At 39.1% G+C, this 18,680-nt stretch overlaps 1 protein-coding gene across 1 annotated transcript in view; it reads right to left on the bottom strand.

Moving 5' to 3' along the window:
• Nucleotides 1-2,617: 2,617 nt before the first annotated feature.
• The window catches only part of glceb (glucuronic acid epimerase b), a 66,843-nt gene continuing 50,780 nt past the window's right edge, over nucleotides 2,618-18,680 (bottom strand). The window contains 4 exon segments of the mRNA XM_038701117.1: nucleotides 2,618-7,186; nucleotides 7,189-7,600; nucleotides 8,245-8,537; nucleotides 16,321-16,566. Of these exon segments, the coding sequence (XP_038557045.1) occupies nucleotides 6,870-7,186; nucleotides 7,189-7,600; nucleotides 8,245-8,537; nucleotides 16,321-16,566 (1,268 nt within the window). The 3' untranslated portion in view covers nucleotides 2,618-6,869.

The raw sequence follows: 18,680 nt of genomic DNA, 5'->3' as shown, positions 1-18,680 counted from the left end.
CTAAGGTTCACGTTATACAGTATTTCATTTGTTTAATCTGTACAAAAACCCAAGTAAAAACTGATATGTAAAATCAACAGTTTGTCTGGCAACCAGCAACCGGTAAGATTCCAGGAAGTTATTGCTCAGAGCCAAGAAATCGACTGCTGAGATGTAACATGTTAATTAGTGAGCTTGTTCCAGTTCTTGTGCAAAGCTAAGCTAAGCCGCTGCTGGCTCCATATGGACAGCTGTATATTCAGCGGACAGATATGAGAGTGGTATTGATTTTCTCATCTCTCATCAAAAAGAGTGTATTTCTCCAAATACCAAACCTTTCCTTTAAAAAGGTCATATCATGCTCATTTTCAGGTTCAAAATTTTGTATAGGGTTTGTACCAGAACAGGTTTACATGGTTTTATTTTCAAAAAACACCAAAAAACTGCTGCAGCTCCTCTTTTCACCCTGTGTGTTGCACATTTCATTTTAGCTATGGAGTGATACATCTTGCCTGTACATGATCGTTGTTGGGAGTTGCACATGCACAATTCCTAGTTAAGGACTAGCCAATCAGAAGCAGAGTAGGGCAGGTCCTGAAAAGCTGGTAAACACAGCTGTATATTTTCCCCTTACCAGCTTAGCAACATGGACTGGAGCAAGAGTTTCAGAGAGGTGAGTAATTAATTTGTAACAAATGTGTCTTTCATCCATAAAGTTTTAACTGAGCTCTGTCTACATCACAGTGACAACTTTATGTCCATTGACTGCCTGGAGGATAGCTAGTGTTTGGAAGGGAGAGGAGAAGCACCAAGTGACGTCTTGTCACTGTGTGCTGCAGCTCAGAGTGTTTTTCCACCTGTGTTTTTGAGGGCGTGTATGACTAGTCGATAGGCGAGCCTTATGATGTGCATTTTGTTGTGACATCACAAGAAAGCAGAAAAAAAGGCTGGACTACAAATGAGCTGTTTTCAGGCAGTTCAGAGCAGTGTTTTCTGTGGGAGATGGGAACTCCCTTTGGGCTGGATTTTGGACTTTTTACATGCACAAAAAAGATATATAACTCAATAAAGGAGAGGGAAAAAGCAAAAAAGCATAATACCACTTCTTTAAGATCAAAGCTTTAGAAGAAAGTCACCCATCAAGTTTAGCAGGTGTATTGTTTTGGTTTTCTTTTTGCTGGATGCCTCCACATTTCTCTTTTCCCACCTCCTCTGAGACCCCCAGACAATACACAACCACATCCAATAATACAGGGTTCAGCAAAGTGTTAATTTCATCAAGTGGGTAAATTTATGGGGACCATAAAGCCTCCGGACGCCGCAGTACCAAGGATTCACTGTAATGTTATCACAGCCATCTCAAAGGCATCTGAATGGCAGCAAAGGAGGTCATGAAGCGACTGAGCTTATCAGGTTTATGTAGGGCTAATTACAGGACTGGGAGACAGACTCACTGTCAGGAGGGACGGTAATATCATTAGCGTCGAGTAAAGGGAAGGAACGAGATGTGTGGGGCGAATAGTGCGGATGTGAGGGAGAAATCATGGCTGGATTGTATAAATGCCAGAAGGTAATGAAAAATGCAAACGGGTGGCGGGAGACACAGTCCTTCTCAGGTGTCTGAGCGTCTCACTGGATCAGAATAGCCTAATTAGGATAAATTATTAATCAGGATTGTTTTTCCTCTTTGCAGTTTCACAGAGACGACGTTCAGTATGAACAAACTGTTTCTCTACTGTAGTCAGTGTTGTTTAACACCGGACATGAGCAGCGGGACTAAAACAAGTACTCCACCTTCTCTTCAGAATTTAAAGTTTACAATGAATAAAATTCTGGGGATAGAGAAAACCTATCAAAGACGAGTAAATGGTTTAATTATGAGGCACACAGGTAAATGATACAGAAGGGTTTGTTATGGGCAGATAAAAACATAGCCTTGAAATTGTATTTACTTCAATACAGCTGATATTTTTATTTAAAAAAAGATTAATATTAATTTACGTTTTTATTCATTTAGCTGACGCTTTTATCCAAAGCGACTTACAATTGCCATTTATGTCAGAGGCTGCACGCCTCTGGAGCAACTAGGGGTTAAGTGTCTTGCTCAGGGACACAATGGTGGATGGGTCCAATGGGGGATTGAACCCGGGTCTCTCACACCAAAGGCATGTGTTTGGTTTCCTTTTTGGCTTTTGTATCGTATGTTTTTTGTTTTATTTCTTGATATAGATATAATGCAATGTAAACAAATTTTTGTGGTCTATTGGAATAAAGCACAGTGTAAAATAATACATCGAATGATTGTTTTTTAGTATCTATTAATTTGACATCTATTTTCTCTATCAATCTTCATATAACAAAAACCTCAAGGTGCCGTCTTCACATTACTTGATTTGTCCGACAAAAACACAAAGCTATTCAGTTTTTGATCACATAAAACAAAGAAACACTGGAAATAATTTCAACCGATAATCTGTTTTGCATATTTCCTACTAAATTAATAAAAAATAATCATTATTAAAAGTACTTGCAGATACATTTTCTGTCGATTGACTAATCAATTAATTGTATCAGCTCTACAACGGATCTTCATTAAACGGCTGAGTCCCTTTAAATGTTACAGATATTAAACCACGAGTTTGAGAAAAAATGCTTTTATTTTTTACACCTTTAAAAAGCACATTTTTAAAGCACAATTTACTCTGTATACAAACAACTCTCTTTCTTGGACTAAAAAAATGGTAGCATTTGCACATTGTGCTTTGATTGCAAAGTCTGTACAACCGCTCTGGGTCTCCTGTGGTGTCATGACCCCAGTAAACATTTTATTGCATAAATCACATTTGACCTCAGCGGTCATATGTTCAGTCAAAAAGTCAAATAGTGGAAAAACAGAAACAAACCCCACTAAAATGATGAAAAAGAAGTTTCCATAGCTGTAACACAGTGAACAATAATAGCAGCTTCCTTATTGAAGGCGTTGCACATTGTCCTGAAAAGAAAAACAAAGCATGCCTAAAGAAATACAACCAAAATCTTGTGACAATAAACGGCAGTTGTGCTTTTATCTATCTAGAAAAACATAGTATTCCTCAGCAAATTATTCCAACAAATGATGAATGATGCAAACAAAACACTTCAAAACAAAGACAAAAGTAAAACTTTCTAGGAGAATTTGCAGCTATTGTCTGCCTTTAACAGTAGCTGACTAAATGCTAATCTCTAGTTGCACACGTCCCCTTTATAATAAGCAGGTTTTACATATCTTAATTTTACTATAATCTATTCAACCTACATCTGAAAAACTAGCATTTCTCAAAAAGACAGTGTCTCTCTGTGACGTCTCCAAGGAGACTTAATGTCATTAAATGCTGAATGGAAATTTGCACAAAAATATACAAATTCCAATATACTTGAATCAATGGCTTTGGTATAAACAAAATGGAGATAGTTGTTCACATGCTTAACTTTCATTCCTGAATGTTCCCTTTAAACTACATATTTCCACGTAAAATGGCAAAGAATGAATTATGTAAGTATTCATGGGGAGAAAATGCCACCAGGAAAAGAACAAAGCAAGGTTCAGCAAGTGTACAAAAAAAAAAAGGGATTCTCAAAAAGTACACCCAAACCTCTTCTCTCAGAAACTCAATATAATTCCTTCCATCCACAGTATAAACCTGGAGGAATAGCTCCACTGTTGAAAAAAAAATCTGAGATTTTGAGAATAAAGTCAAAATGTTTTAAAAAAAGAAGTCATGATTTAGAAAAGGCGAAAGGCATAATGTTACAAGAAAAAGTCTAGTATTTAAGGAATAAAGTCAGAAACATTTTTAAGTCATATTTTGAGATACAAGTCGCAAGTCATATTATTAGAAAATAAGTCATAGTGGTTGCTTTGAAAACAAAATGCTGTCTATTATGATTAAACGTGGAAGATTGGATTACATGCACTTGTTTTATCTTTTCCTGAAATACAGTATAATGTGCACTATACACACACTGTATTGTAGTTACTATTTTTCCTTGCAAAATATAATGAATCATAATATCATGACTATTCTTGAAATATTACAACTTTTTTCACAAATTCTCAAAATTGTATTTGAGAATTTGTACTCCGTCGTAAATCCTCACTTATTACTTCTGAATGCAATGAGCTGAGTCACAGATGAAGCAAGCTCACACTACAATAACTTCAAGCAGAGCGCTTGGGTAAATGGTTTTATCTCAAAGTTTAGGCCAGTTTTAAGAAAATGAAAAATTCACCACCAACACATTCAGAAGAACAAACCAGCCTGACTCTCCTGCTTCCCATTAATAATCTTTAAGGTAGATCGATGAAAGCCTCATTAATGCCGAGGGATCCACTTTGTTTTATTTGTGAGGGCAATGCCAGTGAATGCTGACTCATCCCTGACTAGCGACCGTACTGTGTTCAGACTCTGCAGCCCATTAAGACAGTTGAATTGTTTGCGTCTTGGCGAGCCTCCGTCTCCTCGTTCAGCGGTCAACAGGGCAGGACGATTAAAAACAATCGGTTCATGCACCCACAACAGCTGACAGGAGCAATGAGAGCCTGCTGGGACTGACAGCCTCTTTATGCATGTCAAGAATTTACCTCAGCCTTCAGCACTCCTGCAATTGTCTATTTAAATGTTATAAATTGACATGTTAGTGAGACACAGCTGTGCCTCTGCTGCCCACACGTCTGTTTACATCTTATAAACAACACATACATCTACACCACCTACACTTATATTCAGCAATTATTATCTGAAAGTGTGAGTTAAGAGTTAAGAAGTGAGTTTCCAAGTTAATATTCTAGGTCAAGAGGGGGCATGACAGTGAATGAAAATGTGGCTACAACTAATGGTGCTGGTGTTCAAACCAAGGGACATAAAAGGATATAAAAGATTTTAATATTTAACAGGCCAAGAGATTCATCAGAAGCTAAAGTTTGTCACTGAAAGAAAGTTTAATAGAAAAACAAGTATTAGTTAGAAAATCATTGCCACACTGTGTCCTGTGTACATTTCTTATGGGATGAAGGGAGCTTAAAAGTGACACTGCAGGGTCCCATTGCAACTGCATGAAGCTTTAATGGTCTACTTGTATTTCTTATTTATCAGAGACATGGCACATTAATTAACATTATTAAAAATGTGTCAGAGTAGGCCATTTGTAGTCTCTTGTCAGATTAGTAAATATAATAAAGATCTGAAGAAATTATTGATCGTTTTATCAGTAGTGGCTCATGTGTGTAGCATAGTCTGCACACTGGGAGTTTCCCATGTCCACTTCAAGGCAACACACCCACAAAAACGTTAAATATAGCTGACTGTGTCTAATTCCCAAATAGCTTTTCCCAAACGGTGCAAATGAGAAGAACAGAGGAAACGGCGACTCTTGATCAGAGACTCTTGAGGCTCATGTCTCAGCTGCCTTTTTTTTTCTTCCAACAAATACTGAGATTCGTGAACAGCCGCGACCACATCGGAGCTGAAAATCACAATACAGCATCTCTGATATAGAAAGCTTAAGCATTACTAACTGAGCTGAACTGAACTCAAAGTGATGCAGAATTAACTATTTATAGCTGCACTGGCACATGAATTATTAAGTTTTTTGGGACCAACCGACAGACTGTAGTGGGTTTTGGTTACAGCTAAGAATCGTAGCGCACAGTTTTTCATCTTAAAACATCACATGAAGAAACCAGCTTTATAGAGGGTACCGCCCTGACGACTAATTAGGATAGGCCTGATCTTAGGGAATGTAACATGGACACTCATGTTATAGCAGCGTGCTAGCTGCAGCCGTCCGTGCCTCAACTGAAAACACAAACCGGTCCCTGTATAAGTCACATTACCCATGATGCAGTCATGCAGACAACTCTGTCCAGATGTGCCTACACAGCAGCTCAGCTAAACACAGTGGAATTGTTGGTAGGAAGCAAAGAGACCTGCTGGTAGCAGAGCTGGTTTATCCATCTGAAATCAAATATGGTGGTTTGAGGTGTTTATTCCTCAGAGCTGATTTGAACTTTTTAAGCAGACACCTAATCCATGGCTTAAAACTGTTATTAAGAGGGAAAAAATATTACTCACTACAACAACATAACACCGCCAAAATTATTTGTAACTATTTAACTGTGGGGCTTCAGAAAACAACTTGGAAGCTGCCAGTTTGCAGGCATAAAGCATCGGACTTTTCAGCATTTCAATAAAATAATTTCTATCACAGCTGCATGGTATAAAAAAATTCTTGATTTAAAACTTATGTTTTGAGGGTTAAAGGATGTAAAAAAAAGTTTGAAGAGGAGAAATAAAATCCAAAATGTTTTAGTATTGTATATCGATAAGATTCATTAATTTTTGGCAAATAATTTATAATATATTCTGTTTTGTTAAAGTTTACTTGTTTAAATAAACTCGAAATGGTAAAAAAATACAATTGGAGAAGAGACCTGCGGTGGATGTGAGTGTCGGAAATGTGATCCAGTTTAAACAATTCAAGGAGTTTCATCCTACTCTAACGTCATATATTGTTTAACCCCACACACACACACACACACACACACACACACACACACACAGAAACTAGGTCTGTGCATAATTACAAACACTAGCTCAAGGGGAAAGAAAAAACAGGAGAAGAGAGCTACAGTCAGTGTTGCAGAAAATATAAAACCTGCAACAGAGCACACGAGAAATGTTAAGTGGTGAGAGCTGCAGCTGATAAACTCATCCAATAGATTATGAACCTCTAACAGACACACAATGTGAGCATCCACCTCACATTCAATCATCCATTAAGTTCTCACACATAGTATATTCAACTTTTCAGTCATCATTTCAGCTGTATGATATACGTGGGTTAAAGTTTCTCTAGTTGTGCTTGGCACGAATCCCTTTTAAGTAGTTTTTCCAGCGCTTGACCACATCCTTGAAGACGGGAGAGTTGTCTATGGATGCCACCAGCTGTAGCTGGTTAATGTGTGTGGTGTGATAGTCCCAGCGTGCCAGGTTGGGCGCAGTGCCCAACATGAAGTGACGCAGGTCATAGATGCTCCCAGACCCTGTGTCAAAGAGCGGCAGCATGGCCTTCAGTGACTCCATGCCGCGGCTGAACAGCTGCCCAGCCTCCCTGCCAAGCTTCTCTCCGGCTGTCTCAGTCAAGTCAAAGAGTCCCAGCAGGGAGTAATGAAGCCGTTGAGGACAAAAGAACTGGGTGTGGTGGGGTATTCCTCATACCAGTCGTATTTGTTCATGAACACAGCTTTGACCCCGTGCTGTGCTGAAGGCACCTTGTAGGGTCCTACTGCCTTGAGGGCAGCATTGAGGTAAGCCTGGTCCTTGGTGAGGAGGTAGGCTCTCACAAGGGTGGACATGGCCTGGCCTTGAGCCATGGCAGAGTACCAACCGGGCTCCAAAGGCCGGAAGCCTTCGCCAAGTTTACGGGTGACCATGATGGGCCAACCGCCTCGCTCGTCCTGGTTGCGAAGCAGCCAGTCGCTGGCGGCAAAGAAGGCGGCCATGTGGGCAGTGGTGGAGATAGTGACGTTGTCAACAAAGCCACGGCCATGCAGGACTAATCGTACCACCCGTCTGGGCATGATCTGAGGAGGAAATCAGACGCAAAGGCAGACAAGATGATTAATGACTGGAATTATGATTTGGCATTAATTCATTATTGTTGTTTATCATCTCTACATTTAATAATTTAATGTCACAGCTCTCATAATGAAATAACCTGGTTCAAAGTAAATATAATTAACTGAATTTGTTTTGTTCATACATAACAGAAATACAGCATTAAGATGGGAAATTAGTTTTATTAGATTAATTATGCATGGTCCAGTTTAGGGATAAAAAGATGATTATTTATTAATATGTTTATTATTTCCTCCATTAATCGATGAATGGCTTTGTCTATAAAATGTCAGAAAATATAAAAAAATGTCTTGCACAATTTGTTAAAACCCACAGGACATTATCAAATAACGCACATATTTATATGTTTATTCAGTTTACCATGACATAAGATGAAGAAGCAGCAATCCTCACATTTGAATTGTTATTCAAATAGGCATTTTTGCTTGAAAAATGACTTAAATACTCAGTTCATTCAAAATCATAGTTACCGATTAATTTTCTCCTGATCAATCAACTAATTATTTCAGCTCTAGTCCAGTTACATAGTTATTAGAACACAGGTATTTTATCAAAAAGCTACTTTCAGTACTTAAAGTTTGAAACCAACCTTAGTGGCCTTCACAGCCTTGGTGTTGGACAGCCCAACGCCCTTCCTGAGGTCGGTGAGCAGATCTCGGGTCAGAGTGCTCCAGGCGGTTCGTGGTCCGACACCGTAGGTGATTTCACGGTCTTTGAAGGCAATGAGCTGCGTGCTGGTCACATAGTGGATAGTGAAGGGCGGGCCCTTCTCCGTGGTTTCGAGGATCACAGACACGCTGCCGTTGGAGATGAACTTGACGTCCAAGCTGAGGATGAAGTCTTTGGAGTTGCCCAGCGGGATGGACACACCTTCTGAGGACTCTGTGGTGAGGAGGGTGGGTGCAGCAAATAAATGGGGGAAATGTTAAAAATGTGTATAATGAACTGGAATTGCAGGAGAAAGCAAGTTTTATAGTGCTTCTCAAAGTGCATTTGGATCCTTTGACTGACTGAGAACTCCTGACAATTACCGGATGACAACGGGCTATTTTTAGCAGACTAACTGGTAGCCTTTTAAAGTGCATCTGTTCCCTTTCATACGCTCTCCTTTGATGATGCGTTTCTATGATAGAGGTATTTTTCCTCATCTTTCAAGATTCAATTCATGGTTACATTCAGAGTGCAGCTCTTTGCCAGGTGTGCCCGAGTGCATGTGGTCGGAGAACAGAGAGCAAGGCAGTCTGTGTGTCCAGTGTGTATGCATGAGAGTAGTGGAATACAGGGGAGAATGTTTTTTTGTATGGTATAAGTTTTCTTACATAGATGTCTACAACTTTTTTAACACAGTACTTTGTATTGTATAGTGTCTGATTTTTGACTTGATGGTATTGATTGGTATTGTAACCGAGAGTTCTGTGTAACCTAACTGAATTAACTTGATGAGGAATCAATAAACAGGATGAAGTTCAAACATCTGAATTTAGACCTTGTTAGTTACTTACAACAAAATGTTCTAAATACATAACAATGTTCTAATACACCACACAAAATAAAACCCCTCCCTACCTACTTATCTTGTATCCCAAACAAAAAAGAGCTGAATCTCACTCAATTGTCCCTCCCTCCTTCCATACAGTTAAGATGGCTATAAAGTTAACAAAAACTGGGATATATTCATCTCGCATCGTGCCTACCTTTAGTGGATCGTATATATTGGGTATGGAATTAATCTGCAAATGCTCGGGTTTAAGATGAGACCAAACTTTTCTATGGATGTCCGTTTTTGAGCAACAACAACAGCCAAAATGTGGCCTGCAACAGGCTAGGTAAGACTTGTTTTTAGCCTAGCTATTGCAATGGAAATGTCGTAACGAAAAGCGAAATACTGCTGAAAAGACAAACGTCAAAGCTTTGTGATAGGCTCAGTCAATACAACAGGTTTTTCGAAAATTGTGAATCACCGCAACCACGAGAGGTCCTTACACATACAGTCGCCTGGAGGTAGGGCTGGGCAACAAAACAATAGTGATCATTATCGCAATATAATATTTCTCAATAACAATGTAACAAATGTTCAATATATCGTCAGTAAATGTTTGATTCAATTCATTTGAATCACTAACAATTTTGCATGTAATGTTTCTACTAAAATATTAATTTTGTTGAGGAAAAGGGACTGAAAAAAGATTTACTAATATTTGTTTTGAATGTTCCACCTCAGATTTGTGAAGTGATCCACTGCTTAGCATTGAGTGTTTGTCACATTCTGACCATAAAGAAGTATGATTTCTTCAACTTTTCACTTTCTGGTGGCGACTTTGAAGCTGTTAGGTAAGGTGAGCGAGTAGCAGGGAGAGAGAGAAAGAAAAATCAGCCTTTAAACGTGAAAGAAATAATGATTTGACATCTATCGTGATAATTATCGATATCGAATGATGTGAAATGTTTTTATCTTTATAACATTTTTGGCCATATCGTCCAGCCCTACCTGGAGCAGATAATGATCAATAACAGTCAGATAACTTTAGAAAAATTCTGCACATAAAACTCTAGTCCTCATTACCAAAGAAGTAATTTTGTTAGTGACTGTCTGGTTTGCCAAAGCTGTGTGTGTGTATGAGAAAGTCTCAAACACACACAGGGACAGGCTTCTCATGGGATGTATATTACAGATGTGTCACTGCACACTGAGCTTAATTAGGAAGAGGACAAAAGGGAGGGAATAGAAGGAGGAAAAGAACAGAGTAGTAGGAAGATGGAAAAAGAATAAAAGAAGTTGATGCACTGCAGCAACTTTTCTATTTGCATCTCTTCCCTACAAAACTCAGTGAGGATACGAACTCAGATGATATTCAGTTTCCACACTGCCACCGCTCCTCTTACATTCTATCATCTCTATGCCAGGCACTTCAGTTGCTGTTCTGAATTCATTTCAACCCCCTAAAGCACTAACTGCCTCTGGAATGATCTCTCCTTTGGCCTTGTTACTTTGTCTGCACTGCAAAGAAAACCCAAAAAAGCTTTTCTCATCAAGGCTCCCCAAAGGATGAAGAGAAGAAAGAGTGTGGGAGTCAAGAAAAAAGCAGGGTAATGGAATGATGGGTCGCATAAGTGCCTTTAAAGCCTGCCAGAGACAGGAGAGAGTGAAAATGAGCCAATAGTGAGAAGACAATTGAGAATCAGAGACGGCAAGATCTTGCATGACATGAGCTGAAAAAGCAGAAGCAGACGAGGCCGTCTGAGACACAAAGACAGTCGATCACGAGGAGAATGAAGGAGAGAGACAGTCTGGCAGGGGCCTCTGCATGACTACGGCTCTTTAATGCACTCATAAATCCATTACTTAAGGCAATGCAGAGAGTAAGTGGATTTGTACTCTGGCCCCGTGATTACTCTGGCATCAATAAAGGATGGGAAGGGAATATAGACGAGTTTCTACCTCCTCTGCTCTGCTCTGCTCTCTGGCTGTTTAGCAATAAGGCAGGAGACAGATGACATGCAGCTCGAAATATGTCGGCGTAAAACCGTGCTTGTATAGATGAGTGAGCACGTTGAAGGAAGGCTTGAAATCACATGTACAGTAGGTGTTACACACGTGCGGACACAAACGATCCAAGTCACAAGACAACAGTCAATGCACGTATGATTATTAATCCACACCTTCTGTGACTACATGAGTGTGTCGACAGGACATACAGTGCCTATAAAAAGTATTCACCCCTTTAGCAAGTTTTCATGTTTTAAGGGCCGCAAATAAAAATTTTTTGTTACTGATTAATCAGATAATTGATTTCTTGATTAATCGTCAATGAAATGTAGTATTATGCCATATTATAATTTATAATTTCCCAGAGCCCAAGGTGACAAATCGAAATTGCTTGTTTTATACGACTAACAGTCCAAAACTTAAATATATTCAATTTACGATCATATATAACAGAGAAATACTTCAAATCACCACATTTAATGAGCTAAAACCATCACATTTTTGGCATTTTTGTTTGAAAAATATAACAATTATCGAATTAGTTGCAGATTAATTTACTGTTGCTCAACAAATTGATCAGTTCTACGTGTTTTATTGTCTTACAACATTGAATCAAAGTAGATTTAATGTGGCTTTTTGACAGTGGTGACTGTCTAAAGGTGGTCTAAATTAATAACAAGTTAATAAAAAGTTAGGCAGCAATTACAGCCACGAGACTGTGCGTTTAGGTTTCTGTCGGCTTTGCGCAAAAGATCTGTTCTCACTTTGACATTGAAGTTATAATTCTTAAAATGTTCATAAAATCAAACTCCATTTTGATACTATTGTATGGTCAGAATTTTCCTGCAATAGCAATTCAATGTATTTAGTAAACTAGAAATAATCGGTCTATATAGTTTTTATTGTCGCTGGATTCAGATTGACTTCCTAAACACAGGGAAATGGTGCATTCATGTAATCCAGTGTTAGACAATCTTTCCTGTTCTCTCTCCTACAGCCGTATCAGAGCTGTATTAAAAAGGAGTGCAGGACCTTTACATATAAATGAACGTCTGTTACATTCAAGCCCTTGCCAAATCAGTTCACACAATGCTGATTAAGTCTTTCCCCGCCAGGTTAATCTCTCTGTATTCGTAGCACTGGGAGTGACCAATGTCGAGAACTCCACGGTCCGACACTGATGCTTGTCACTGCGGTTAGCGACGTCCGTGTTAGTTAATTAAAATAAGACTTTGGTCATTTTCTGTATTTTTCTCCAGTGGAGAAATGTTTGCTAGCAGCAGCCACATGAACTGATATATGAAGAGCTGCAGGCAACAGGCTGCACACCTCCAACTCTTCAGCAAGTTCACCAACTTTAATGTTTCCTGCTGTTGTGTGGAAAACTACTTGCTACGTGCGCAGCATGAAATCAGATCACGGTTGCAATTATTATTGACTGACATCTTTAATCAAACAATGTGAGTTTATTTGGTTGCGTTCTGTTTCTGACACAGGAGCTGCTGAAGGAGTGTGTAGTATTAAATCACTCTTGCTGTTACCCACGACAGGTGTTGTAAAATCAACCTGGACTAAAATCTTTAGACTTACTACATTAAAGTTTCCTTTTCTGTTTATCGGTGTCAAAGAAACTTTAACTCTACTCTGATTGAATCTTGAAGACAATAAAAACAACTCCCAAGGTTGGTGAATACGTTTTAAAGGCATTGTGGCTGGTGACAGCTGTTTCTCCACCGTATCTCCGAACACAGATCACCTTGCTAATTCTGGCAGGGTTTGGTTTGTACAAACTGCATTTCTATCAACTATCACTATCTGAAATATCAACTGACCTCGAGGGGATTCAGAAAATAAAGGTGCTCAGTGGCGGACAGTGTTCGCGCAGGAATGGACAGATGCTAGATGGCAGGTTATTATCAGGGGACAGACAATTGATCTACTTGTCAGAGAATTTGAGAGGCCGTTCAACACCAGTGCCCTAGATACAGTAAGGAGGAAAAAAGGCCCAAACAGAAAGAAGGGAGGAGGAGGAATTGGAGGGAGGCAAAAGACAGAAAGAGAAACTGACAACAGAGGAAGAAAACAAGAAAAGTTTGGATGAGAGCGTAGAATAAGGCGTTAAAATGGATAGAGGTATTATGATTGCAATGCTTAGGAAGCGCAAGAAGGCTGAGAGGTGATAAGTGGGTGGAAATGAGTAAATAGAAGTGCAAGTCTGACTGAAATCTAGGGATAGACGAGGAAGATTAATGGAGAATGAAGACTGCCGAGGGAGGGCTGAGGAGTGATGATGAAAACATGATGATGTCGAGGAAAGAGAGAGCTATGGTGGCGACTTTGAAGCTGTTAGGTAAGGTGAGCGAGTAGCAGGGAGAGAGAGAAAGAAAAGTGACGAGCAGTGAAATGAAAAGAAATTGTTGACGATGAGGGGTTGAAAGCGTGGGATTTAGGAGGAGGTGATAATTACAGCAGAGGCAGCAGAGAGAGAGAGAGAGAGAGAGAGAGAGAGAGAGAGAGAGAGAGAGAGAGAGAGAGAGAGAGAGAGAGAGAGAGAGAGAGAGAGAGAGAGAGTGTGTGTGTGTCCTGGAAATCTCAGCAGGAGATCAAAAGGAGAATAAAAGACAGCTCACAGTGCAAAAGATTTTTACTTCTCCCAATTCCAAAAATAACTATCTCGTGGTCATTTTACATCTGTAAAAATAGGTCAAATTTCCAGTCTCTATTTTTACTAAATAGTCTGATTATATTTATAATTTACATAATTAGACCACTCACAGATATGCACTCATTGCATTTCTAACACGACAGAACACAATCTGTTACTCTACGGCTGAACAACAAAATATCTCAAATCAAATTGCAATTATTTTCTACAAATTTAGCTACAGGCCTGTATTTGTGGTCTACATAGTATGAAACAAGATATCACAAGAATTATAAAACTTATAAATAGAATCATAAAATATGGCTGCTGTTTGTTACTGAGGTCCTCCAAGGTTCAGTTCAGTTAGAGAAAAGTCCACTTCTATGTAAAAATGGCTACATTTTATTAAATTCACAACCTTAAAAGCTGAACTGGTATATTCCAATAAATCTGTTCACCAGCTGTCTTTAGCATTACACTTGACAACTGCAGAGCTAAACGGTAGCTAGTCTGAAATTACTGTGAGGCAATCGCCCAGACTGTTAATGTGGAACAAAACTTGCCACTCTGTTGGACCTTATTTTTTCAAAAATGACACAGAGTGGTGTTTCTTCTTCCATGCAGAGTGAGCATATTAACCAGGCAGCAGCCACTGTTTTTTTGTTGTTGTTTAACCAACTCACAGAATCAACATTAGTTGACAACAGCTGAGTAAATTTGCCAGAGACAGTTGCAGCTGCTGAAACAAACGGTCACTGGATGAAACTTTAACAAACTCTTGTAATTTAAAAATTCTTTAGACTTTATCATCCCCACCACATACTGCAGCTCCGAATACAATTCTGTTGCATAATGAAAAGGACAATAGGAGTGTAGAGCGGGACAGGTTATTTTTTTCATCTTTTCCTACTTTATAGATAACTTTTTAGATTCATAAAGGAGAAGAGGCTGAACACAATAAACGACTATGCAGTCTGAGGAAGGCTGGAGCAGTGTTTCCTCAGTACCAAATGAGTCTTTGACACAAAGCGAGTGACGTGAATAAAATTAGATTCCTTGGCGTTGAAATAGTACAAAATGGCACTAAGAACCGAGCCATCCTTCAGTCAGTTTAATGTGAGGAGCAATAATCCCCATTTTCTGAAGGCCTATAAACTACGCACAATTAAACAGATAATACGGTGACGATTGATTTGTAAGGATGTCTTAAGTTCTTACTGCAATGTTTAAATCTCAACAAATCCATTTAAAACAACAAAGGTTTTACTCTACTGACTGCCATCATCAGAATCGATTATAACAAGTACATGGTTGGTTAAATATCAAACTTCTTGTAATAGTGATAAGATTACAGATAAATGCCTTTTGATATTATTAAAACTAATGATATCTGACTGATGACCACCAAATGACACTGTTGAGTGCTCTCCACTGTAGCATAACGGGCTAACATTAGCTTTGCTAACATTAGCTTTGCTGCTTCACAGCTCTGAATCCTGGAGAACCGATACAGAGCCATTAGGTTGATTTGCGTTAAATATAAATATAATTAATATGATATGCTTAAAGAAATGATGTGGTGATATTCAATACAACATACAAATACCATGCAAAGACCAAAACTGAATTTATCCTATGCAGCCATCGCAGTCTCCTCTTAGCCATATGCCTTTATTGTTGTCGTCGAACAATTAAAAAACAGAACTGAGCTACACAGTTGCCATGGATTCCTACATGATAGTGAAAATTCCCACACACACTGTCCTGCAGCTGTAAATTCTCACTAGACCACCAAATGTGTATTAATCAGCAGCTTAAAATAGTCAGAAAAAACCCCCACACCATTTACTCCATTTGCTGAAATTATTATTTAGCCTTTTTAAAAAGTGAAAGTACATATTTTTTCCCTGTTTTTAACGATTTATAACTCAAGTACGTGACTACCTGACTGAAAATGTGACTTTCCTTACAAGAAAAAGGCACTAGTTATCTACCTTTCATTAAAGCCCATATAGCACATAAGGTACAACGGCTTTCAAAGAGCACACTAACCAGACAACAGCCTAGAGCTTTATTTTGAACAGAATTCAAGGTAATTGGCTACAGCTGATAACATCTGGAGACAACAGTAATGAGTTCATCCACTCATGCTCTGGATAAAAAGGAGACGTCTATAGTGAAAATAATGTCGACCAGAGGTGTTTCTGTCTGCAGCATCAGTGGGAATTTTCACAATGTATTTAGACAGAATAAATGTGACAATGTCTGACTAAGTGAGCTGAACAGGATTAAATGTGTGATGTTGTGTCTGCTGGTTCTTTAATCATCATCATTTTTAGGAATGTGTCATAATGTGGTGGGTCCACTGTAAACCAACACAGTCTGCCAGTATTCTCGCACTGTGGCTGTGACTCACTGCAGACTATTATCCTGTCCTGAGGGCGTAGTTGCATATCGAGCTTCCTACAGCCACAGTTAACAGGAGATAAGCTCCTTGCCCTGAAGCCATCTGGGCGCATGGAAGGCTTACATACCTGGAGCACTGAACTGACGCACGGAGGTTGCTCGGGTCCTGTCGTGGACACGGCTGAGACCGCAACCTTTCGGCACACTCCAGGGCGCTGTGCTGGCCCGATTGTCTCTCTCCTCGGCTGTATCATAGATCTCCACGTGGGGAGGGCGCTCCGTCAGGTTTTTGCTGTAATGGCTCAAGCCATACTGAGCAATCTGGATGGCGTAGAAGTAGCCCTGAGGGCCCCACTGAGTGGACAAAGGCACACCTGGGTGGAAAGAGGGGGGTTGAGAAGACAGATAAGAACAGTAATGTTACATAAATACAGAAAATGCCCTCCTTATATGCAAGAGACCATCAACATTGCATTTGTGCGTTGGTTGTCTTTTAGTGATTGCTGTGTACTTTTGTGTACTTTTATTTTAAGTGTATTGAAATGCTTCTAAATTGTGTGTTTACATGATCAGCTTGTAAATGTAAATTTTTAGATGGTAGTTGTCATAACAGTCTGTGGTGTCACACTGATTTCATAACTGTCGTAGCAATAAAACGGGTCCAAAATTAATCATTGATACCAAACCAAACCAAATCTGGGCCTATTTTGTATATGCAGACAAAGAAGACAGAAAACAGTCACTGCAAAAAAGAAGCAGAATAAAAGGTTAGAAAAAAAATTCCACCAGCTTTGGTAAATGATTAGATGCTGTGGTGAAATTCAAGCTAAGCTACTGCATTTTACTGGAGGCGACCTTCCCTGTTGATGCAGCCAAAAATAGCACAGGCAGGAGAATCACTCTGATTAACAGATAGTTCACTTAAAGACCTTGTGACAGAGAGAGCATGTGTGCGACCCAAACCCCCTTCGGAGAAGAAGAACATAATATACTCAGATTAGGGCTGCGTGATAATGTGCCTCCTCCTTTCAAACTAATCACCACTGCATATATAGCAGATCTTCTGTTGATGTTCAACTTCGCTTATTGCCATCTGCTCTGCTTTCCCAATAGGACACATCTTGCACAAAAGACTCCATTTTATTATTTGCTATTCTCCAATATACGGGTCCAGTTGCTGACCAAAACTCAGTCAGTCAATGACAGAACACAGAAAGAAAGCTTATCTTTCTTTTTATGACAGAAAAGAGTGTAAATGGGTTTTTATTCTAGCCAATGTGTGTGAAATTCAAAATGGAGGTGAAGAATGAATTAATGGAGATTATGTTCAAGTTGGAAATTTTTCCTGGTCTCTTGTTAAACTGTTTAGGGACCATAAAGCTAGTAATGGTGGGTCAAATAATCATTATAATAATAATCTTAATTTATATAGCACCTTTCATATATAGAATACAGCTCAAAGTGCTTTACAAAACAAAAACAACAGTCAATGTGACAGTAAAAATGACAATGATTGAATGATGAATTAATGGCATAAACATTTACTACCTTTTTGAAAACTAACTTGTGAAAAACAAAATGTGCAGACTCACACTGCAGGGTAAAGTAACTCCCAAATGATGCCATGACTCTTTCAGTTCTTACTAGCAATATTTTTATTTACTTATTATAACAGTTGAACAGCGAAATTCATAGAAATGATCTTATTATTTTCGCATTTTTTCACCAATTTGAAATGTCTAACATCTACTTTTGATCTTCTCATTGTTAAAACATGAAGTAACTTTTCAGCTTCATTAATACCCTCCATCCACCCTGATAAGCTGAGTCCTAAACAACCACAAAGGTAGGAGTCGATGCAGCGACAAGGGCATGATCCCTTACTGATGTCCCATCACTGGTAATTTGTATTCAATGGCTCGGCCAACCATTGCTAGAAGCACTATCACTGAGGATTGAACCCAGCTGCCTGTAGTGGTGGATGTGTGGTCTGCACATCTACACCACCTGGGCAACCCTATTCTACTACTGATATACTAAAGTGGTTAATAGGCAGCCGATAATTTTATTTGCATGGACTGTATGTACATTAATGGGATGAACAAAACTAAAACAATTACAGCTTCTTAACAGTAGAGTTGCAGTCACACTGACAAGCAGAAGTCGCACATTTTCCAACTGCTCTCTACCAGTGTTTCCAAAGCAGAGAGCCCATCCAGATAGATTCACTCAAAACCACAAAGATTTTCCATGTGTTTGTATTGATTTGCATTGAAGTGACATACATATCCGTATCAATAAGTTATGTGAGCAGTCGCTCCTCTCTGCACTCTACTATGAGGCGAGGCAGAGCTTAAGTTTAAAAAAACAAAAAAATAAATAAATCTGCACCAGTTACTTGCATGATTTCTCAACGCATGGTTAAGCACCGGGCAGCCTGCTCCATGGCAAACATTCCCAAGTAATGCATTTTCGTCAGTGTGATCAC

The sequence above is a fragment of the Micropterus salmoides genome, unplaced genomic scaffold, assembly GCF_014851395.1.
Source record: "Micropterus salmoides isolate LMB-PRFRI ecotype aquatic unplaced genomic scaffold, ASM1485139v1 Ms_hic_scaffold_6, whole genome shotgun sequence".
Lineage (NCBI taxonomy): Eukaryota > Metazoa > Chordata > Actinopteri > Centrarchiformes > Centrarchidae > Micropterus > Micropterus salmoides.
The sequence above is the reverse complement of the archived record's forward strand: the minus strand, read 5'-3'. Positions and strand labels throughout refer to the sequence as shown.